General features: G+C 44.3%; 1 protein-coding gene across 1 annotated transcript; it reads left to right on the top strand.

Annotated features, from left to right (window-relative positions):
• The first annotated feature begins 4,255 nt into the window (after nt 1-4,255).
• On the top strand, nt 4,256-23,709 carry HTRA4 (HtrA serine peptidase 4). The gene is made up of 9 exons (XM_065399165.1): nt 4,256-4,697; nt 8,889-8,988; nt 9,974-10,178; nt 13,340-13,534; nt 14,456-14,488; nt 16,288-16,402; nt 18,634-18,691; nt 20,048-20,143; nt 23,544-23,709. Exons 1-9 carry the CDS (start codon nt 4,256-4,258, stop codon nt 23,707-23,709), a joined length of 1,410 nt encoding a protein of 469 aa, XP_065255237.1.
• Nucleotides 23,710-24,590: the final 881 nt, after the last annotated feature.

Below are 24,590 nucleotides of genomic sequence, written 5' to 3'. Positions count from 1 at the left end.
CTTTAGTACTATTGTTACGTCCCCTTTTCTCTGTCTTCTCCCCCACCCATAACCTCGAAATGGCATTGAGACTGGTTCCAAGGCCACAGGATAGTGGCAGATAAAGATGTGTCTTGGAAACTAATTCATGTTCACTGTGCTAAAATAATGCCACCCACCATTCATGTTATTCACCCCAGATCTGGTATCCGTCCCTTGTATACATTGAATTCTCACAAAATGGAATGAACAACATGGTAGAGGCCAAACAGCTTGATCAATGTGAAGCTTTGCAGCAGTTTTTATTAACTAATATATTTTAAAATGTGTGTTTGCCCCCTTTGCGGAGTCTTGCTTTTGTACAGATGCATAGTTGTGCTATTTACCACCGGGGTCTTGCAAGGACCACCTTGAAAATGAAGTGTGGACCACAAAGATTAATTTCTCCAGATTTAGTAGACAAATGGGTGCAGACTTAAGGTAACTTGAATGGAAAGAATGGTCTGAGAAAATGTTCGTCATTTTTCTTCTGTTTGTATTTTATATGAAGGCACCAAAATGGCATCAGCCATTTTTGTAAATATTTGCCGTGTATTTCAAGTGCCCTTAGACTGGGGTGCCTCTACTTAGAGGTACTCACACCTAACCCGTATTAGGGGTTACATGAGACTAGAACCTCTTGATCATGTGACATGTTGATATTAACTAATGTGGGATGAAACATCTGTTTTTTTTTTCCAAAGGAAAGTATGAGCAATAAGTTTCCATGTGACATTCCAGTCACTTTTTCAGACTAGAAGCTGGCGCACAGCTTGGGATGTTGAAGATATTTTGGGGTAACACACAATTAGTAAAGAGCCTACAATATTTTCTACAGATTTTTCCCTCTTTCCTAGCAGTCCCCAAACAGTTTCTTAGAGTGAAGTTTTGAGTTACAGATGTGGCAAGATTGAATGAAGTGGAAGTTTGGAATACAAACAATACGTCATTAGAACTTGGACTTTTGTTTAATTCTTTTGTGAGCTGCTTGTGCATTTGATTGTGATATTTGCACCAATAATTCTCAGCTGTGAATTGCACTTGTGTAAAGATGACTTTTGGGTGCATGAAAAATCTTCTAATGATACAATACTTCTCACTTTACTTGTAGTGAAAATTTGTTGTTGCTTGTTTTGTAGTAAAAAAAACCTGTGTGAAATCTTTAAAGAATGTGCTATGTGTTTTTATTTGTATTTTACCATTATCACTTTTTAAACCCTTTCCAAGATAAATGCAATGGCTAACATATGTAAGTACCCATCCATAATGTGTAGGAAAAAAGCAGAGTTCTCATAAGTGACTTCAATCTGAATGATGTATGCTGGAAGTCTCATTAAAATGTCCTTGGAATTTCTACAAGTTTTACAGATGTCAATTTCCTAACTCAAAAAGTATTACATCAAACATGGGAAAATTCTATATTAGACCTCATCTTAACAGATAAATAGTAATTGATAAGAGAACTAAAAGTAGCTTAGGTGAAAGTGATAGTGACTTGATTACATTTGTTGTTTGGAAAAAGAATAAAGTCCAAACCAATAACATATACAGTTGGTGCTTTTAGAAAGGGCCAGTTTCACAAAGTTGAAAACAATTGGGTCAAATCAGTTGGGAGAAAAAAATTAAACACACAAATGTGAATAATGATTGGGAACTGTTTAAGAACGTCTTACTAGATGCATAAAAAGCCAACCTGGCTTAGAAGAGAAGTGAAAGCATATATATATAGAGAGAGAGAGAGAAGCATATTTTAGCATATAAATATAGATAGATATAACAGATGGAAGAAGGGGGAAATTGATTTAAAGAATACACATCAGAAGTTAGGAACTGTAGAAAAAGAATACAAGGAGAAAGCTATGGCTAGCAGAGTTAAGGACAATAAGAAGGAATTTGAGAATATTAGGAACAAAAGGAATCCTAACAATTGTATGTGTCCATTACTAGATGGAAATAGAACAGTCAATAATAAGGCAGAGAAGGCAGCAGTATTCAATAAATATTTTTCTGTATTTGGAAAAAAGCTAGATGGTGCAGGTATATCATAACTATGAAATATTTTCCATTCCAACAGTAATGAGGATGTCCAACAGCTGCTACTAAAATTAGACATTTTAAAAATTAGGTTCATATAATGTGCATCCAACAGTTTTAAAAGAACTATCTAAGGACCTCTCTGAACAATTAATATTGATTTTTTTTTCCCAATAATTCTTGGAACACTGGGGAAGTTCCAGAGGACTGAAAGAAAGCTAATGTTGTGCCAATATTTTAAAAGGGTAAATGGGACAACCCAGATAATTATAAGTCTGTCAGCCTGTTATTGATCCCATGAAAAATAACAGAACTGCTGACACAACTCTATTAATAAAGAATTTAAAGGAAGGTAATAATTAATGTCAATCAATGTAGGTCTGTGGAAAATAGATCTTGTAATCTCATCAAAAAAGACAGTTTAAGTCTGATGATAAAGGTAACAGTGTTGATGTAATAGACTTTTCAAGGCATTTGGCTTAGTACTGCACGATACTTTAGGAAACTATATGATACACAATCAAGATGGCACACTTTAAATGGATTAAAAACTGGCTACCTTCTAGGTCTCAATGTAACTATACAGCAAATCATCAGTGAGCGGGTATGTTTCTAATGGAGTCCTGCAGAGATCAGTTCTTGGCTCTAAGCTATTTATCCTTGGCAATTTACCTGGAAGTAAACAAGAACATTACTGATAAAGTTTGCAGATGATAAAGATTGGAGGAGTGGTAAATAATGAGGAGGACAGGTCACTGATACAGAGAAAACTGGATCACGTGGTAAGGTGAGCACAAGCAAACAATGTGCATTTTAATAATGCCAAATGTAAATGTTTACATCTAGGATCAAAGAATGCAGGCCACACTAACAGGATGGGGGACTCTATCTTGGGAAGTGATAAGTCTGAAAAAGACTTGGGGGCCATGTTGAAAAATCACCTGAACATGTGCTCCCAGTGCAACACTGGGGCCAAAAGGGATAATGCCATCCTTTAGATGTATAAACAGGGGAAGCTGGAGTAGGAATACCACTGTGACTGCTAGTGAAATCCTGGCTCTAGTCTGGTGCTCACCATTCAAGAAGGATGTTGATAAATTGAAGAAGGTTCAGACCAGAGCCACTGCCTTGAGTCAGTGGTTCTGCAGGAATGAGACTGGGATCCTATGATCAAATCACATATCACAGCCTCTGTGGAACTTACTGACACAATGTAGTAGTGCAGTGGACAATAAAGTCCTATTTCCGCTCACTAGGGGGTTACAGCCCACAACTGTCTCCAGTACCTCTCCATTCATAGACTTTTAGCCAGGGGTCTCAAAGCATTTTACAAACATTCCTCACTGAGGTAACAACCGCTGGGTGAGGTCTGTGCTGGGTCATTGCCCTCCGGGCACGGACGGGCCTGGAACACAGGACTCCTGTGCTGACCTTGCATGGACCAGCACTAGCTTAGGCCATGTCTATGCTACATCCACTGCAGTTATTACATCACTTGTGTGTGTGTGCGCACACTTGGCTCCTCGTGTGAGCAGCATAGGACCGCACCAGGAGCGTGTGTCTCGATAGTACTGTCAGTGTGTGACCTGGCGGGATGGCTCCTGAAAGCCAGTAACAGGCCATGTAATACAGTAATACAGTGCGTGGACCTAACTACGTCCACCGTGACTCCACCCCGCTAGGGCAGGTGGGGTTACTAAATGGGCACAGGGGTGGGAGCCAAATGTCAGTGACGACACTGCCAGCCCCAGCTAGGGCTAACCTGTAGCGTGGCCCAGGCCTTAGCTCCAGGCTCACCTGGCTGCGCCCAGCGCACAGCCGCTCCCCGAGGCAGGAGCCTGTAAGGCCCAGTAGGGGACGGGGAACCCCTGCCAGGAGCGCTGGAATCATTTCTAGGTGGGTGCTGAGAGCCTGACACCGAGCTGTAAACCAGCACCCCTGGTGCCAGCACCTCTGCCCCGAGGCTGCTCTGCCGCGGGTTATTGGCCAAGAGGCAGCGCTCGCCCGGGCCCGGCTGCGCTGGGGAAGGTGCCCCGGGCCGGGCCGGCTGCAGGAGCCACCCGCTGTGCTCGGCAGGGGCCGGGTCCGCGGCTCCTCCCCGACGGGAGGCGCTGAGGCCAGGGGCAGCCCTTAAAGGGAGCCGGGCCGCGCCGGACGGCGGGACAGCCTTGGAGCAGCCTGCCCCTGGTGTATCCCCGCAGCCATGGGGCCGCCCCCGTGCGGGCTCCGCTGGCTCCTGCTGCTGCTGGCCGCCCCCCTGGGGGAGCTGCGGCCGCCCCCGGCCGTGCCCTGCCCAGCGGTGTGTGAGCCGGCGCGCTGCCCCCCGCGGGACCCCCAGCCCTGCCTGGCCGCCGGGGGGCTGCTCCAGCCCGACCGCTGCGGCTGCTGCTGGATCTGCGCGCCCGGGGAGGGGCGGCCTTGCGCCGCGGGCGGGCTCTGCGCCCACGGGCTGCGCTGCCAGCGCCCCGCCGCCCGCCCGGCCCGGGGCGGCACCTGCATCTGCGCCGATTCCCCCCTGCCCGTGTGCGGCAGCGACGGCCGCACCTACCGCAGCCTGTGCCAGCTGCAGGCCGAGAACCGGCGGGCGCGGCTGCAGGACGCGCCCCCGGCCATCCCCGTGCAGAAGGGCGGCTGCGGGGAGCCAGGTAAGGGATCCGCTGACCCCCGCAGCTCTCCCTGCGCCCCACAGATACCTGTCCCCGGGAAGGGAGCCGGGCACAGGAGCGGCTGCGGGGAGTTGGGTCGGGTCAGGTCAGGGACACGCCGAGTCCGGCCCAACCAATTGGCATCCTCCTCCCCGACCCAGCCTGTTCCCTTACCAGCTAACCTGCCCCACCTATCCGAGCAGCCAGCCAGCCCGTCCTACCAAACACAGCATCCTTCTGCCCAACCCCTTCTCCCGCTCAGTCTCTCCTCCCCTTGCTCTCTATTGCCACCTGACTCTCTTCTCATCCCTTCTCCTGCACTCACTGTCTGCTAGGTTCCGTCTCCCTCCCTTCTTCCCAGAGTTCAAGCGTTGTCACTTTCTCTGTTTTGTTCCCTTCTAGTCACTTACTTTTCCCCTGTAAGATCAGGTTTATTTTTCATTTCCCTTTGCTCCTGTTTCCTGGGCGAGGCAGGGATCATGCCGCTACTTTTGGAATGGATGAAGTTTCACAGAGGGTGTGTAAATGCTATTTCTCCCTAAGGTTCTAATTGGCTAAGTCCAGAGTGAAGGATCCAACCAGGTGCAGGACCAGAGGCTTGAGTCTATCAGCACAGGTTTTTGAGCTCAGCAGCAGGGTTACCAAGAGTTCTTTTTCAGGACTAGTCTACATTTGGATACTTAATGAAACAGCTATTCTGGAATAAGTGTGTCCAAAATGGGGACTTATATTGAAATAATTGTTCCATAATTGCTATTTCAGTAAAGTTCCAAGGGTAAACACCTTTAGGTTTAACCGTATCAAGGACTGCCTATTTAATCTGTAAATACCAGCTTTGGAGAGTTAAAAGCCTAACAGGATGATGCTGATTAAACTAGTGGGATGGAAAACAGTTTTCTGCCTCTATGGCAATGAGTTCTTGCATGGCAAATAAGGAAAGCCAAGTTTAAGCAAATTCTTTGGGGTCTAGTCTCAGTATACTTGTTTTGCTCTACTTCTCCCTGAAGATTAAGACACTGTGTAGGAGGAATCCAGATGGTATCTCCCAGAGCCTGAAGGTGGGCCAGTTCAACTAAACAGTTACAATCTTCTACTTCAACAGTGCATTGAATGGAATCTAGTCAGTAGGATCCCTCTTGCTTCTTGACACCCTTCACTGCCAGCCATGACTTAATATTAAAATAAACATAGTGGAAGTGAGTAACTGAATGCTGTATTCTCCATATATAATCCATCTAATAACACAGGATCCTTCCACCCACTGCCGGAGGGGAAGGTGAAAAATCTCTAGGGTCTTTGCCAGCATTCCCTTGAGAGGGAAAATACCATCCAGACCTCAAACATAATGATCAGTACAACCACATGCCTGGAAAAAACACACCCTTGGCATAGACTCATAGACTCATAGACTTTAAGGTCAGAAGGGACCATTATGGTCATCTAGTCTGACCTCCCGCATGATGCAGGCCACAAAAGCTGACCCACCCACTTTCCCTTAACTCAGCTGTTGAAGTCTCCAGATCGTGATTTAAAGACTTCAAGTCGCAGAGAATCCTCCAGCTTGCGACCCCTGCCTTATGCTGCGGAGGAAGGCGAAAAACCTCCAGGGCCTCTGCCAATCTACCCTGGAGGAAAATTCCTTCCCGACCCCAAATATGGCGATCAGTAGAACCCCGAGCATACAGGCAAGAATCTCCAGTCGGACCCTCATTTTACCAGCGATGGCACGTTATTGCCTAATTGACTAAAATCACGTTATCCCATCAAACCATTCCCTCCATGAACTTATCTAGCCTAATCTTGAAGCCAGGGAGGTCTTTTGCCCCCACCGTTTCCCTCGGAAGGCTGTTCCAAAATTTCACCCCTCTGACGGTTAGAAACTTTCGTCTAATTTCAAGCCTAAACTTCCCCACGGCCAGTTTATATCCATTCGTTCTCGTGTCCACATTAGTACTGAGCTGAAATAATTCCTCTCCCTCCCTGGTATTTATCCCTCTGATATATTTAAAGAGAGCAATCATATCCCCCCTCAGCCTTCTTTTGGTTAGGCTAAACAAACCGAGCTCCTCGAGTCTCCTTTCATAGGAAAGGTTTTCCATTCCTCGGATCATCCTAGTGGCCCTTCTCTGTACCCGTTCCAGTTTGAGTTCATCCTTTTTAAACATAGGAGACCAGAACTGCACACAGTACTCCAAATGAGGTCTCACCAGCGCCTTGTATAATGGAAGCAGCACCTCCTTGTCCCTACTAGAAATACCTCGCCTAATGCATCCCAAGATTGCATTAGCTTTTTTCACAGCCACGTCACATTGCCGACTCATAGTCATCCTGCGATCAACCAGGACTCCGAGGTCCTTCTCCTCCTCCGTCACTTCCAACCGATGCGTCCCCAGCTTATAACTAAAATTCTTGTTAGTCATCCCTAAATGCATCACCTTACACTTCTCACTATTAAATCTCATCCTATTATTAATACTCCAATTTACAAGGTCATCCAAGTCTCCCTGCAGAATATCCCGATCCTTCTCCGAATTGGCAATACCTCCCAACTTTGTGTCATCCGCAAACTTTATCAGCCCACTCCTACATTCGGTTCCGAGGTCAGTAATAAATAGATTAAATAAAATTGGACCCAAAACCGAACCTTGAGGAACCCCACTGGTGACCTCCCTCCAACCTGACAGTTCACCTTTCAGTACTACCCGCTGCAGTCTACCCTTTAACCAGTTCTTTATCCACCTCTGGATTTTCAGATCGATCCCCATCTTTTCCAATTTAACCAATAATTCCTCATGCGGTGCAGTATCAAACGCTTTACTAAAATCGAGGTATATTAGATCCACCGCATTTCCTTTATCTAGAAGGTCTGTTACTTTCTCAAAGAAGGAGATCAGGTTGGTTTGGCACGATCTGCCTTTCGTAAACCCATGTTGTAATTTGTCCCAATTGCCATTCACCTCAAGGTCCTTCACTACTTTCTCCTTCAAAATTTTTTCCAAGACCTTGCATACTACAGATGTTAAACTAACAGGCCTGTAGTTACCCAGGTCACTTTTTTTCCCCTTCTTGAAAATAGGAACCACATTAGCTATTTTCCAGTCCAACGGTACCACCCCCGAGTTTACAGATTCATTAAAAATTATCGCTAAGGGGCTTGCAATTTCTTGTGCCAGTTCCTTCAATATTCTAGGATGAAGATCATCCGGTCCGCCCGATTTAGTCCCGTTTAGCTGGTCAAGTTTGGCTTCCACCTCTGATGCTGTAATGTCAATCACCCCTCCTTTATTCCCCTCTGTCCTGCTCACTCTATTTCTAAGCCCTTCATTAGCCTTATTAAAGACCGATGCAAAATATTCATTTAGATATTGTGCCATGCCTAGATTATCCTTAATCTCCACTCCATCTACATTCTTCAGTGGTCCCACTTCCTCTTTCTTTGTTTTCTTCCTATTTATATGGCTATAAAACCTCTTACTATTGGATTTAATTCCCCTCGCAAGGTCCAACTCTACACGGCTTTTGGCCTTTCTCACTGCATCCCTACATGCTCTGACCTCAATAAGGTATGTTATCCTATCTATGCTACAAACTTCTGCTTATGTCCAAGGAATTGTCTACCTGATTTATTTTCGGCTATTCACAATATTTCAATATTTAACAAGATCAATCCTATGTAAAAAACACAAAATAGATATTCCTTAAGAAGGTGCAGAGAACTGGTCACTGACTAAGCAGATGGAGCAGTGATGTGTACAGCTCAGGTATCTGTTCTAGCACAAAAGGGTCCATGGGGAACAATCAGATAAACACACTGGTCAGTGGCTGGGAATAAAGGGCTAACATGCTGCAGAATAATATTGAAAGGTGAGGCAAGTGGGTGGTCTTGGTGATTAGATGGTTCCCAAAAGCCTTTGTGTGAGAGATACAACCTGGAAACTTGTTGTTGTTGAATATTAAAATTGTGATTGTGCCCAAAGCCCCTGTCAAGATCTAGACCCATTTTGCTAGGTAAATGAAGATAGTCTCTCTTAAAAAAGAGCTTGCAGTCTGATTTGTAGTTCTGTTTGAAAGTGAGCAGATGGTGATTTATATGGTGAGAGTTTGAGAAGCAAGTCAGTGGCTGCTCGTTACTGTAATGATCTCCATGTGTAGTGGAAAATGATAAACAGGAATTAAAACCTTTGCCCCTAGGCTCCTTCCATCCTGACAGCCTGAGGTACAAGTTTAATTTTATTGCTGATGTTGTGGAGAAGATTGCTCCAGCTGTTGTCCATCTTGAGCTCTTTCACAGGTAAGGATGCCAAATTAAGGCTGTTGGTTTTAAACTGTTTCATAATGAATTTGCTGGTAGAGGTGGTTGGGAGCACTTTTTGCAAACATCTGTGAACTATGGTATAGAAGCAGCAAAGCAGGCTCTCATTCATGAACATTTGAATAAATAGACCACTGTGTGGAGGAAGAAATCCATAAAATTGTCTTCCTCTGGATGTGCCTGAGATTGGCACAGGGAACTCCCATCAGGATTAATTATAGTTAGGCATGTAAACACCATTTAAATTGAGAGGGGGGTAGACTGCCCTGGGCTGTTGCTGTGGACAGTAAAACAATCCTATAGAAATGTCACTGGAGAGGCTTAAAATGCGAGATCAGAAAGCCTGACACTTGTAAGTAATGCCATTTTGCTTACTATTTGATTAAAAGGGACACTCCTGTCAAATCTGGCCCAAAAGTTAGGTTTTGTATAAACAAGCATTTGTGAAACCTAAACAAATATAAATGTTTTTATGACTTTAAGAAAAACAAACAAAGATTCCCTTGCAGCATCTCCAGTCCAACCATTGCAGCCCTGGGCCACAGCATGAGAACCAGAAAGTAAAATTGATAAGAAATGGACTTTTAAAAAGTGTTGCCGATTAGTTTCATTGACCAAGCTGAGGGTGATGGAAAAACTATAAAGAAATACACAATATTTTAAAACTTTCCATTTTAGTAATCTAATGTAGTTGTAGTGATATAGAATTTTTGCTCCCCCAGGGTCCTGGTTGAACAAGGGCCATTCATGTTGGCAACCTGTGCTCTAGCTTTTAAGATATTCCCAGTACTGTTCCTTTTTTTTTTTTTTTTTTTTTTAAAGAAGGGGGGGGAGGGGAGGATTTAGGATGAAGATTAACGTTATGGTACTATTGTGAGGTTTATATCAGAAAGCACTCCTCTGCAGCGTGCATCTTGGTACGAACTCAGCCTTACAGCAACAACATAACTCATTCATTGCACAGGGTGTCCTACTCAAGCCAAGAAGTTCTTGTGTCCAGTGGCTCCGGATTCATAGTGTCAGAGGAAGGACTGATTGTCACTAATGCGCATGTCCTCACCAATAAGCAGAGAATCCGAGTGGAGCTCAAGAGCGGGGAGCAGTACGAAGCTAAAATCAAAGATGTCGACCACAAGTTGGACATAGCCCTGATCAAAATATATCCTGATGTGAGTATGACTGAGCTCTCTGGGGAGGACCATCAGATAGGGAAGCAGAAAATAAACTGAGGTTTAAACTCAAAGCTGGTGCATTTGTGTGTTTGGTAGGTAGTGGTCTTTCCTCCATAAGACTTAGTGGGGCAGGCTGCTGATGTGGTATTGGGGAAAGCATAGTTATAACCTTTCTGGGCACAGGGTTTAGGAGCTGCCCCACCGCAGAAAGGTTGGTCTTGCCTAGTTCAAGTACATGCCCTATATCTCTGTTTACAAGTGGCTCTCATTTAGTAGCTGCAGGAAGATGCTGTTGATTTTTTTTTTTTTTTTTTTTTCAAATAACTTTTAGTTACACTAATAAGAACTAGTTCTACTCCAAATAGGTATTTTAAAAAACAAACAACAAAACACTCCAAACCTTCCACCTTCTTGGAGTAAACTTTTGTTTTGCTGCCCAGTTTGTATCTCTGTACGAAGTGTGTATCTATAAGGGATTCTGTGCAGGGCCGGCTCTAGGATTTTTCCCGCCCCAAGCAAAAACAATTTTGGCTGCCCCCCCCCCCTGTTTTTTAATTACCCCACCCCCGGCCCCACCTCAACTCCTCCCTTTCCCCAAATCCCCAGCCCTGCCTCCTCCCCCTAGGCTCTCAAGCCTAGGAGGGAGGGAGGGAGGGGGAGAAGCGGCGCCCGCACCGTGGCCACTCAGAGTCTCCCCCTCCCTCCCAGGCTTGAGAGCCTGGGAGGGAGGGGGAGCAGCGGCGCGCAAAACAGCTGTTTCGCGCGCCACGGCCACTCGGGATCTCCCCTTCCCTCCCAGGCTCTCAAGCCTGGGAGGGAGGGCGAGTAGCGGCGCGCAAATCAGCTGTTTCGCGCGCCGTGGCGAGCTAGGGCGGCTGGGGCACATTTTTAGGGGCGGCATTCTGGCGCCGGCCGTGCTGCCCCTAAAAATGTGCCGCCCCAAGCACCAGCTTGTTTTGCTGGTGCCTAGAGCCGGCCCTGATTCTGTGTCTCTCTGTGGCAGGGTGGGCTCCAGGCACCAGCGTTCCAAGCAAGTGCTTGGGGTGGCAATCTGCAAGGGGCGGCAGTCCGTGTGTTTTTACCCCCAAGCAGCGCGCCGAATTGCGGCCGCGGACGGCCGGGGCAGTCCGTGCGCCGCTAGGGCGGCACGTGCGTTTCCGCGGCAGCGGCAATTCGGCAGCAGGAAATGTGAGTGCCGCCCTAACGGCGCACGGACTGCCCCGGCCGTCCGCAGCGGCAATTCGGCGCGCTGCTTGGGGCGGCAAAAACAGTAGAGCCGGCCCTGCTCTGTGGGAATTAGTTGGGGGTATTCTGTTTGTTCTTTACTTAAAAGGAAAAAAAAATAGAAACCATCTTCTTTGCAAAGCCATGGGGGGTTGGGTGGAAGTAACTAAATATAATGGCAGGTTTCAGAGTAGCAGCCGTGTTAGTCTGTATCCGCAAAAATAACAGGAGTACTTGTGGCACCTTAGAGACTAACAAATTTATTAGAGCATAAGCTTTCGTGGGCTACAACCCACTTCTTCGGATGCATATGCATCCGAAGAAGTGGGTTGTAGCCCACGAAAGCTTATGCTCTAATAAATTTGTTAGTCTCTAAGGTGCCACAAGTACTCCTGTTATTTTTAAATATAATGGAAGATTCAGCTTCCAAAGGGGGGATGTAAATCTACCCAAAGAAATTGTCCATGTTATTTTCATAGGAGAACTATTTTTGGAGCTGTATTTAAAAACTCCTGAACCCTAATGGTTGGCTGGTGTGAGTCAATAAAAGAACATATTGTGACATTGATTGTTTTAAGCTGAACTCCCCCATTGAATTGAAAGGAGAGTCAGTATGTCCACAGCATGTCCCACTGAAATACTGGTAAAGTGAAGAAGAGAGGTGATGCAGGCAGTGCAATGATTTACAGCCATCCCATTAATGACCGCAGCAGGGCAGAGGTTCTTTCCAAACTGTGAAAGGCAGAGAATGGCTAATATTTCCGGCCATGGCCGTGGGAGGCAGTACGCAGCTCTTACTAGGTATTTTAAATACTGAAGAGTGTTTGAGTGTCAGATGCCATGAACATTATTCCATCATATGACAAGCCAAGCCACAGTGTGATCAAGCGGGGAATCTGTCACTCTCACCTAGGGAGCACTAGGAAATTCTTTCAAAGACTTCCCACTAGCAAAATATGTGAGGTGGGGCTTAATGGAGGAAGTGCTGTGATGAAATGGAACAATGCGATTGGACCCATTGAGGGTCAAAAAATTTTTTGGAAATTGTCCACAGAATGTCTTTTTACCCATCAAAACCTATGTTTGTACTCACAAGTTGAGTAGACCTGCCTCTGATCCATGCTGTCCTATACATGCGCGTGCTATGAGTATTTCCATGTTGTTAGTGAGAAGGCTAGTCTGCCAGAAGCAATTATCCCTTAGGCCTGGTCTACACTAACCCCCCAATTCGAACTAAGGTACGCAACTTCAGCTACGTGAATAACGGCGAGCACTTCTGGGTTCGATTTATCGCGTCCAGACAAGACGCGATACATCGAACCCAGAAGTTCGATTGCCTGCCGCCGAACCAGCGCGGTAAGTATAGACAAGCCCTTAGATAACATGCCCTAAAGGATTCAAAGTATGTGCTGATCTGAATGAACCCTGCCGTATGAAGACATCTTCTTCATGTCCGCATTCAGTGATTAAACCAGGGGTCGGCAACCTTTCAGAAGTGGTGTGCCGAGTCTTCATTTATTCACTCTAACTTAAGGTTTCACGTGCCAGTAATACATTTTAATGTTTTTAGAAGGTCTCTTTCTATAAGTCTATAATACATAACTAAACTATTGTATGTATGTAAAGTAACTAAGGTTTTTTAAATGTTTAAGAAGCTTCATTTAAAATTAAATTAAAATGCAGAGCCCCCTGGACCAGTGGCCAGGACCCAGGCAGGGTAAGTGCCACTGAAAATCAGCTCGCGTGCCGCAGGTTGTCTACCCCTGGATTAAACCTAGGAATCCTGAACTTCAGAGTGTTTAATAACACTTGAGTATCTGCTCTGCTGCCTACAGAATAACGCCCTCTCCTGGAGCCTGTGGGCTTCTGTACTAGTCTAAGGAATCGGTGTCTAGCAGTAGGTGACCAGTTTGATTGTTCTGCCTCCTCCCCAGACTGCCCTCTCTGTACTACTGCTGGGCAGATCATCTGACCTCCGTCCTGGGGAGTTTGTGGTGGCGCTGGGCAGTCCCTTCTCCTTACAAAACACTGTAACAACAGGAATCATCAGCAGCACTCAAAGAGGCAGCAAGGAGCTTGGCCTGAAGGACTCTGACATGGCGTACATTCAGACAGATGCTATCATCAATGTAAGTGCCAAGTCTAGAGACTTCCCCTTCAGGGGTGGGGACCTTAGGCATGTCCACAGCAGCAGAGAGTTCTTCAGTTAGATTTAACTGGGGTTCCTGTGTTCCTTAGAGAATGATGCCCAAAGAGTTCCCAAACTTTTCATTGTATGAACTACACTGTAATTAACAGAGATGGTCTCATGGATGCCTCTCCCGTTTGCATTCACCTCACATCCATGTGCTAACCACAACAATGGCTTATGGAGGAAAGTAACATTAGGGAAGTGTTTAGCATGGCTTTCGCTTCCCTCACTGCAATTAAGTGGCTGGAAATAAAGAGGAGTCCAGGCCACGCAACTGCTGTAATACACACAGACTCCATTATCACCATAAATGTGTCTTGGAGCTATATTCTGTGCTTCTCATTGGGGGATGGCTCATGAGTGACTGACATGAAGAATGGGAGTTAGATGCAACCGTATCTGTGCAGCAAATTTGACCAAAGCCCTCCCATAGCCTGTTAGTTCTGTGAGATCTTTTCATCAGTAAAGAGATGCTACCTGCACAATGACCTTGCTAAAGGGTCTGATGCTTTCAGGACTCATTCACCTGTTGATAAGGGGTTACGCTTCCTGGCAAGGATGCCCAGAAGGGCCTTTGTACCTGCACACAGGACTAGTCAGGCCAAAGGGGGAGTTCTTTTTTGCAAGAAGGGAAAGCTTGTGTTCGTATGCCTTGCAGTTCCTAAACTATTCTGCCCCCTTACACATTGGGGTATTTTCTCACTGATGTCTAGAACTCTTCTTAATAACCCCCCAGCAAATTATGGGTATCAGGATTATTTCAATACAAAAGTACCTTCCTCAGACTCCAGCAAATTTTGTCAGGGAGGGGTGGTCTTAATGTGACTGTAAAGTCCTCTCCAATTGTATTCTCTTGCAGTATGGAAATTCAGGTGGGCCCTTGGTGAACTTGGTAAGTTTCCCTCTTCGCTGCCAATATTTGCCTATTTCTAAAGTTCCTCTCAATTTCCTATTAATTTATTGACAAGCATCCTGTGTGGGCTTTTACTTTCTTAACTTTATTCTACTAGCAGCTACAGTAATTTAAATGATGGCATCATTATGTGAAGTTAAGCCCAATGTCTTTAACCCTGTGAAGGCTGAATTCTCTTTTCACTTCCAGTTAGACCTGGTATCACATTTTTTTATGGAAAGTTTGGACAAAAAAAAAAACACCATTCATTTTCATCAAAATGTTCCACAGAAATTTCTGAATGTTAACTGAAAAATTGGAAACCAAAAGATTTTGACGGAAATCTTTGTGGAAAGATTTTTTCCCCACAGAAAATACTCTTCTGTGGAAAATCTTTGTTTCCTTGAATACCCAACTTTGTGTTGAAAAACCGTTTCAACAGAAAACTTTTCACCAGCCCTACCTACAGTCTCCTAAATCAGGGATCGTTCCATTGAATCCAGTGGGATTACGTGGCAGACGAGAAGAGAATCTGGTTTTATCTCCCACCCCCACCCCACACATTCTAATTTAAATTCCCCTTAGATTCTACATTTATTTAATGTTGTGTTTTGCAATCTAACACACATGATGGTTCTATTTCACCCTGGAGTTAAGTGAACAGAACTGAGCTATTGCTATTCGAAATATTGGGAAAGCCCTTGTCTTAATCTGGGAATGCTTTTGAAAATGTAGCTACCCATCACAAACATTATTATATCCTGGGGAGACTCTCTGCATCTAAACTCAAGCAGCACCTGTGAGAACAGATGGGCAGAAGAGTGTGAGAAAGCAGAATCTGTCACTATTCACACTACAGAGTGGACACTGTACAATAAGGCTCAGACATGCTAAAGAGCTCAGCACCCAGAAGTGACCACTGTGACAACTATGGCCAGGTGCTAAGCTGTTTAGAAAATCTGGCCCTGAATGTATTTAATACACAGATGACAAACTGCACCCTCTGAACCATGGCAGCCTTTGTAACTAACACAACCTGCAAACTTTCCACATCAAATACCGTCACTTTCTTGGTGTGTACAAGCAATGGCAGAATGCTGTTGTGGCTACTCCACGTGTTCAGTCCTGCCAGGTGCTGAGCACCCACAGCTCCCATTAACTGAGTAGAACTTATCTGTCACTCTGCAGGATGAGATCCTGGGTGCTAATAAGACAGAAAGAATGGCTCCCTGTAAATGGCAGGGCAAAGACATGGAAAGGATTAGCACTGCAGGCACATGGTTGCATCAAACACTTCGCTGGGGAGCTGGATTCTGGTTATACCATTCTGAACCTACTAATATCATGGTTTCCACTTACCCTAATGATCTGTACTCAGACCTCCCAAAGCCCAGTGTTTAGGTGTTCTGGGGTCCTCGGATCTGATTCTCTCCTCACTTTATTTTCAAGTTGGAGTCTTTATAATTCTAAATTTGTATTCACTAATTGGAATTAAATGGTGGGGGAAATTGTTAGTTACTCTTCCCTTGTATTATAGCACTTGTTTCTGTTTGTAGTGTTAACAAATGCAGCCATGTGGATAGCTTTACTCTGGTCCCTTTACATGTCCCTATGGTCATATGACCAACTAATTTTCCAATGCCAGTCTGCCAGCACTGAGTCAGTTTTGCTGTGAAAGTGCTTGCCACCCCAATAACATGATACATTGTTGGCTCTTGCAAACCTTGCACCAAAAGTGTCCCAGAAAGCGGTGTTGTATAAGCCAGGCCTCGTTACTCTTGCTACGTTCTCTGTAACAGGATGGTGAAGTTGTAGGGATAAATACGCTGAAGGTAACGGCTGGCATCTCCTTTGCAATCCCCTCTGACCGAATCCGTCAGTTCCTAGAAGAATCTCACGACCGGCAGATGAAAGGTAGGAGTGTTGTGTTCAGCAGATGATGAGACCTTTTGTGATGCTGTCTAATCTCTTATCCACGTTTATACTCCTCTGACCCAGATGTGGGCATGGAGGGAGGTATGGCTGTGTGACAATTACAACGAATGGCTTGATGTACTGTAAACTGGGAAGGTCTCTTCCATGTGCTGCGCACAGACTAAAATACCATTTTAGTACTGAGTAACTAAGACCACCGACCAAGGAAATAACCCACTTCCTTCCCTGACGAACCAAGGGACGCACCCCACCCATGTAATCATTCACTACACTGATACTGACTTGGACTCCTTATACATTCCATGGGTGGCGTACCCGAGCCCACTTATCCACTGACACTTGAAAAACTCTTGCACCCCAATCTGGGTCTATGCCGGGTATGTGATATGTATGTATCTCTTCACCCTTGCAACTGACACCTGTAATCCCTCATAACCCAAGCCTGACCCCAGATGTACAGTACCTTCCCTCTTAACTTGTGTACATTTAATCTGAAACATTCACTTTAATAAATTTTTTAAATCTGTAAATTAGTTGTCATCTCCAACATTGGTACTAGTCCTAATGAGAGAACGTTCTCTTCCCAGTGTGCCAGTTAATTCAGATTAACTAACCTTTGTGTGGAAATAACTGGAATGTGGCTTGGTTAGATGGACATGAAATTTCTCCGTAGCATATTACGAGGGAAAACCCATATCATGTGGTAAGATGTTAAGAATGCAGCCCTGGTGGGGACTTGGCGCACCCAGGAAACATACATTTGGATGCAACATGCTATGTTAGAACAAGAGTTTCAAGCTGTCCCGGACAGGTAGTTGTGCCACCAGCATTGTGTTGATGGAGCTGCAGCTGGGGTGCACTCACAGGCATTGTGGTTTCTCATTGGTACCCAAATTCTCTTGGGAATGGAGACCTTGGAATAAATGCGCTCGGGTCACTGTTCACAAACCTGCTAACTTATATTCAGAGTCTAAACTGCATGGGGTGGAGTAACAGGCCGGCTTAACTGTCAGGATAGGAATGCTGTGCTGCCACTGGTGGAGCTGAGCTCCCCGCTCAGCTTGGCAATTGACACAACATATTGAGGGGTGTTTGGGTACCTCCCTTCTAAGCAGCCTGGGAGCACTGTATAGACAACAGGTTGTGCCCTACGGGTGGAGGCAGGGAGGGAACACCTCTCTTCAGTCTGTATTCAGCATTGGGAATGGTAATGAGGAGCCAGCTGCATTAGGGGAATGAAGGAGAGGGGGCTAAGTGAGGACTCTCTGGAGAGATTGGTGTACGGGACATCTGTGGAAAATGGGAATAAAGTCAAAATTGCAACCCCCGACTGCCTGTTGGATACACTCTGTGCTGCAGTGAGATATGATGCTCTCTTAGTGGCTGGTGTTTAACCTGGCCCTCATTCTAGATGTAGGCACCTTTTGCATGCTGTATTCTGCAGGTTCCTCACAAACATGTTAGTTTAGAGTCACCCGACCAAGCCACTCCCTCCACTTATGCTCTGTGTCTCTCTGTCCCATTCTCGAGGAGCTTCCATCTCATTTAACATGTGAAGAGCATCCTCACTTGCTGGTTCTAGGACTTATATTTTATTAGCTCACTGACTGATCTGTATGAATAAAATCTGTGTGTGTGTGTGTGTGTGTGTGTGTGTGACACACACACAGCTGGAACTGCCAGAGACCTCCTTTCATCAGTCCAGCCACAGGTGGCCAGTGATAGGCTTCACAGAGACTTGTAAAGAGATGTCAGAATCCCGCTCCCCGTCCATATAAGCAGCCTCTGCTACTGTGCATCTCCTGTGACCTACACATACGTGCATGTCCAGTCACAGCCCTGTTTCCGAGGCCCCCGTCAGGGTGAGGTTTGCTGTTGAAGGCTCTGATCCAAAGCCCATTGAAGTCAGTGGAAGACCATAACTGTTCTGCATTCTACTGACTTTACTGGGCCCATAGTTCCATCTTCTGATGTAAACATTTTAGCAAGCTTAAACTATACCATAAATGTGGATTTTCTTTTCAACATTGTTATCATTCTAAATGTTACTCTCACAATGACCCAATAGAATTTAAAATTGGAGCTGTTTTGTCAGCACCTAAAACCCACTTTTTCCCCCTTGGACATTCCAAGCAAATGCCTGATGTTTCTGGAGGTACAGTTTTGCTGTGTCTTATTTGATTTCATGAATGTTGACTCTGTCCTTCTAGGGACGATTCGACCCAAGAAGAAATACATGGGATTCCGAATGCTTCCCCTCACTTTTAAGTAAGCTTTGTTTTCTGCACTCGTCACCATTTTCATGCAGTCTCACACACTGTCTATCATTTGAAGTGGGGGTGTGTGATTCCCAGCTCGAGATGTACCCACACTAGCTTTGATTGAGCCAACACGATAAAAATAGAATGTAGCTGTGGTGGCACAAGCAGCCGGATGGGTTAACTGCCCTGAGTCTGTGCCTAGTATCTTGGACAGCTACGTTCTAGGGACGGCTAGTCCCTCCCACTGCTCACGCCACCATAGCTAGACACTATTTTAGTGTGCTAGCTCAATCAGAACTAGTGCAGGTGTGTCATCCCACCATCTCCCCTCCCCCATCTCAAAGACATACCCTCACTGTAAGAACAGAGAGCTCAAGACAGTCTCTAGCAGATAGTCAAGAAGTAGTTCAGCCATAACTCTCTTCCTGGGAGCTGTAGAGATTCTGGTGCATTTACAGAACTTCCACTAACCAAGTGGAATTTGCTCCTATGCAGTGCTGTTCATGCTCCAGGTATCTCCAAGCACTCGACAAAGTAAGCTCATTAACCATAAGTAGGCTGGGGGTAAGCCGACACTTCATCTATTTATAATAAAACAGATATAATTGCTTTTATGTGTATGTATTGATTATGACCCACGCCCTTTGTCACTTAGTTGGCAAGCTTTTTGGGGCAGGCACTGTCCTCACAGGCATCTGTACAATGCCAAAGGTGAGGCCATGATCTAGATTGGAGCCTCTGAGTTCTACAGTGGTGGTAATAATAATGGCGATTATGCGGGTGACTAGGGAATCCAGAGGAATACCAAGGGTCCTAGAGAACTTAAAAATGTCAGCAGGCAATAGTAGCATGATATTCAGGTTAGAAAATTGAAAACATGCCTCTGAGGGGAAAGTGGCACCAAATAATAAGTTTCATGGTTACTATTTTTAAAGTTGTTTTAATAATATGTCTGAAAGGGGCTAAAAAAGCTGCTTCGAGCATAAGAATCCAGTTGTTAGTGTGAATGTTTGTATTTAGGACTTTGCATTGAGACTCGCTCACAGTGAGCCATAGCCTCAATTAATTATGCTTTCAAAAAACATCCCTGAATGTTGACAGCCTTGCTGCAAGATGAATTTTTTAAGTGTCTGTATTTCTGGACAAACAGGAATGTTTGTGCATTTATAGCTAGGCCAGTTTAAAATCTGCTGGGTCTTCTAGTCCCAATACCAAGATGGAATAATACTGATCCATTTCTGAATTGGCAATATTAAAAAAGACACTGTTTTTCCTAGGCCTCGTGCAAGTTAATGGACTAGGCAGTAATGGGCTGATTAGTATTTCACATGAAGTGTTTTACCATCATGATTTCCTTTCTCAGTCTCATCCGTGAACTGAAAATCTATGATAAAAATTTCCCGGACCTGAACTCTGGAGTCTATGTCTTTGAAGTGATTCAAGGAACTGCTGCTGCAAGGTAAGAACCTAAAGATGAAGGCTACACCATCTGCCTCTTCATGGGCATTGCAGGGGCCTCTCAAATGCTCCTATTGCAGTGTTCATGTAAGAGCTCTATACAACCTTCTTTAATGCTATGATTTCTGAATGGAGGCTGATATTTTGCTCACTCAGAGTCCACAACAGGATGGCTTTCTGTGAGTGGCCATCACAAGTACAAGATCAGTTCAAGTCGGAATCCATTTCCGCCCCACCCCCCATTCTAAAAACATATAGAGAATTTTCAAATCTGAAAGACCAAATGATTTTGGTGTGTTTGGAATGAAAGGGCCTGTTGTGCTTTCTGTACTTGGGCAAAATTCTGGCTGTTGTCAATGGGAGACTTGCTTGAGTAGAGAATTGTGCCTTAAATCAGGACAGATTTATCAAGCATGTTAGTTTTTTGTATTTTTGCTAGAAATACTGAGACTTGTGTAACATCCTGTGAAGATGATCACTTATTGTGTTCTTGAGTAGAAAAGGATTGACTTTATATAGTTTAACTCTTCATAACTTTTTTCATCCTTCTAACACTCCAGGGTGGTGCTCACTAGCAGTAAGTCATAAAACAAACATGTTAGAGCTGTAATTATGAATTCTATGTACACCCTGACTACAGAATGCTGCCAGTGTTCAGGGCACTGCTGAGACCAGAATGATATTAATTCATAGATTCTAAGGCCAGACGGGACTATTATGATAATCTAGTCTGATTTCCTGTATAACCCAGGCCAGGGAACTTCCCCAAAATAATTCCTAGAGCAGGTCATTTAGAAAAACTTCCAGTCTTGATTTAAAAGTTGCCAGTGATGGAAGATCTACCATGACCTTTTGTAAACTGTTCCAATGATTAATTACTCTCACTGTTCATACCTTATGCCTTATTTCCAGTCTTAAGTGTCTAGATGTCAAGACTAGTAGATTCTGTTGTACTTTAAACCAGAAATGGAGAATGTCTTCCAAAGCTTAAGTTCAAGAGGAATTGCTAAGGGAGTGCTGAATCTGTCACACACAAACTGATACCATTACACTATGGGGAGAAAAACTACATGAATGCTACTGCTTTCCTCTTTGGGTGTGTCTACACTGCAATTGGCAGGTGTGATTACAACGTGTGTAGGCACACCTGTGTTAGCTTTGATCTAGAATACAAGTAACAATAGCAGTGTAGCTGCCCAGCATCGACTAGCCTGAGAACAACCCTGCCCAGGACTCTTGGATATGTATTGAGCAGCTAGCTCCTGTGGCTGCCTTTGCTGCCATGGCTACATTGTTGCTGTTACTTGAGCTGGCTTTGATCTAGCTAAATGAAAGCCAGCACCGTATGCATACTTGCTGCAATCACACCTCACAGGCATAAGCCCTGAGGGTAAGGTGAGAGGAAAGACTCTACACCAAATCCTGTGTCCTCCACATGCCAGAAATCCCAGTGAAATCCATGGGAGTCTCATATAAGGCAGGCTTGCAAGTTCAGGTTTTCTGTTAGCAGCAGCTATAGCCCGAATGTGGGCAGGTGTTAATGCAGATAGACCTATGCACACAGCTCTATCAGTAGCCTAGTTTTCTGGCCTGCAACATTATTTACTTCAGTACAAGTTTTTGCTGAGCCCAGTTGTTCCACTGGACTAAACTGTGTGGTGGTTTTATGATGTGAACATCTACCCTACCACCAGGGGACTAGTTCAAGACGGCCAAGCTCAGATAACCTATTACCTAAATGAGATTTGAACCCAGTTCCCCAGAAATATGAAGTTAGTACAGGAAGCCACAGGATTTAAATATAATGGGCAAAATTCTAGGCTGATTAAGAGTCCATGTATTCCCATTTAAGTCAGCAGTAGTAACTAATGCAGAATTTAGCCTGCTAAACAATAAGGTTTGCAATTTGGAACTCTTCCAAAGTTTGTAGTGTTTTATTTCACATTGAGAATTACTGAACTTCTTGCACGTGTATTGATGATGTCTGATTTTTGGGATCTGTGACTTGTACTGTAGTCTCCTTTCCCATTTTTACTTGACCGAGAGTGTTTACGGCATGTGTCAGAAAGCTTCCCCATTTTGTGTGTGTGTCACTTTACATTTTTAGTCCTTTCTCGAAGACTATGCTTATATTAGAACAGTGCTGGGGGGTGAAGGGAGGGAGAATATTGGACACCAGACGTGTCCCATGCTAAAACTCAAGGGAATAAACCCAGCCATCTGTTTTTTAGAAGTTCTTCCAAAGGGTGTTCGCAGTCCCAGTTTCATGTTTCCTATGCATCCCTCTCCCCTTCCCCCTGGTCCCGTGACTCCAGCACACTCTGATGCCCAGAGCTAATGAGTCTGACAGTGGAGCTGAGCCTTCTACCTCTCTCCATAAGAAGGCAGAGCTCAAGTGAAGCAGCTTTGTCCTCTGACTTCTATCAGTGAATTGGGCCATGGGTGCTCCTACAGTGGAGTCATGCTCCATGGTAGACCATTAAGATCACCTATAACTAAAAGGACTGCTTCGTCCCTTGCTTCCCTTTCCAGCAGGTACCTCTGTGGGTGTACGCTTCTGTCAAAACTTCCATTAACGTAATTGGTAGAAATTGGAATCTTGGTTAAAATTTCTTGTCCCCCTGCACAATGGTACTTAGTACCACAATGCAGTTCTCTGTTGTTTCAAGTCCTGCTGGTTACACTGAATAGTTATCAACTAACAGCTCTTTGCATGCTTTGTTTCTACGTAGTAGGGCCTTTTCTGAGGGTTGTATTGCATCGTATCTAGCAGCTTGTGGCTAGCCCAGTGACTCTAATAAACCCATCCCCAATGTGTATGCTAAAAAGATAGGTGATCATTCTAGGAAATATGCTGTAGTTCTGAGGCAATAACACTGACATTTGGATACAGATGGTTAGAAGCTGGGGTGTGATCCATGCAAGCCTGTGAATGCTGCATGCACTCTAGAAAGAAGAAATTTTGGAGTCACTGAGATAAGCGTGGGCAATCAGTACAAGCAAGAAACAGCACATAGCAGATTCTCCTTGCATGGAGAGTTGTTTCTATTACAATCGTCATCTTCTCCCTCTTCTCTTGTATGCAGAAGTCAACAACTGTGTTAGTTTAATAGGGATACTGTTTGTGTGTAATTCTAATAACTAGATTATCTGAATTAATTTACAGTGGCTACCTCTAGAGTAGTGGACTGACTTAAGTTGCCCTTGTTGAATTTTAAAGTCCTTAATGATGTAGGCCCTAGCTGTATTCAAGACCTATTTTGAGGAGTATCTGTACACAGACAGCACTGGCCTTTTACATAGATTTCAGCACTGTGACTTAAGCAGGAGTTCTGACTGGGTTCTGAAGCTTACTCCCTGCTTTATCATCTGATTCAAAGTCTCTGGTTTCTTTGTTGCAGCTCTGGCATGAGAGATGGTGATGTGATTATCAGCATTAATGGAAAAACAGTCACCTCAACAGAGGATGTCAGTGAAGCTGTTAAAAACAATGATGTTCTTTCAATTGTGGTTCGTCGAGGAAATGAAGATGTGATCTTGAATATAATTCCAGATGAAATTGATTAAAGGCTGACTTCCATCAGAAATAGTTTCATTAAACAAAGTCAGACCTGCACTATGTGGCTTAAGACAAAGCTTATGCTGTATGCAGTTTTTTCTAGTATAATGCAGGGAAAAATCTTTCACAAGTGGTCCAGAAAGCAATATTTCAACAGTTAGAATTCACTTAAAAAAATCCTAAGATAAATCAAACTGATGTTTTTTTCCACTGTGTATTTTACTTCAAACACATTTGAAAGTGACTATTGAAGTATCTGTCCCCCCCCCCCCCTTTCCATATTTAAAGGAATTTAAATACTGGTTGTAGTCCACATTGTGGACTAAGCTACTTCTATTGTCTAAACTTGAAATACTATTGAAGTTAGATGCAGATCTCCTATTACTGAGAACTTGAGGCCTGGTCAAATTCTGATTGAAGTCAAAGGGACTTGAATTAATTTTGGCGCTTTTGCTGAAAATTAGCTATCGCTTGTTCTTTATTTGCTTTTCTGTAACATTTTGTGGATATAAAAAACTGACTTTGGAAAAATAGCACTTTCCAGTAGATACATTTTCCACATGTATAGTGGAAACAGCTAAACTGTTAGCTACTGATACTTGTTTCTAAAGCTTTAAGATTGAGCAGAGATTTTTAGGTGCTTTAATTTTTGGGTGCTCGAACAGCCTGATTTTCAGAAAGTGCTGGGCACACTCTCCCTAGAAATCAGGCCCCTTCACTATCAGCCAAAAACAGAGGTAGCCTAGAGTTACTAATCACTTGGAAATTATGACCATGCTCACTTGATAAAGTATTAAGAAAAAATGTTTGACTCCAAAGGTGTGAATGGAAGATTAAAAATATCAGCTACTCAGCAGTGTGAGTTCATAATGGTGGACTACTGTAAAAT

This window comes from Emys orbicularis, chromosome 2 (assembly GCF_028017835.1).
Source record: "Emys orbicularis isolate rEmyOrb1 chromosome 2, rEmyOrb1.hap1, whole genome shotgun sequence".
Taxonomy (NCBI): Eukaryota; Metazoa; Chordata; order Testudines; family Emydidae; genus Emys; species Emys orbicularis.
This window is presented reverse-complemented; position numbering and strand designations above follow the sequence as displayed.

What these genes read in the sequence shown, in the direction of transcription:
- HTRA4 (XM_065399165.1), top strand. Translation starts at nt 4,256, where the DNA reads ATGGGGCCGCCCCCGTGCGGGCTCCGCTGGCTCCTGCTGCTGCTGGCC. An exon ending in GTGGGCCCTTGGTGAACTTG is followed by an intron (nt 14,489 to 16,287) that starts GTAAGTTTCCCT and finishes TCTCTGTAACAG; the next exon opens with GATGGTGAAGTTGTAGGGAT. An exon ending in TCACGACCGGCAGATGAAAG is followed by an intron (nt 16,403 to 18,633) that starts GTAGGAGTGTTG and finishes CTGTCCTTCTAG; the next exon opens with GGACGATTCGACCCAAGAAG.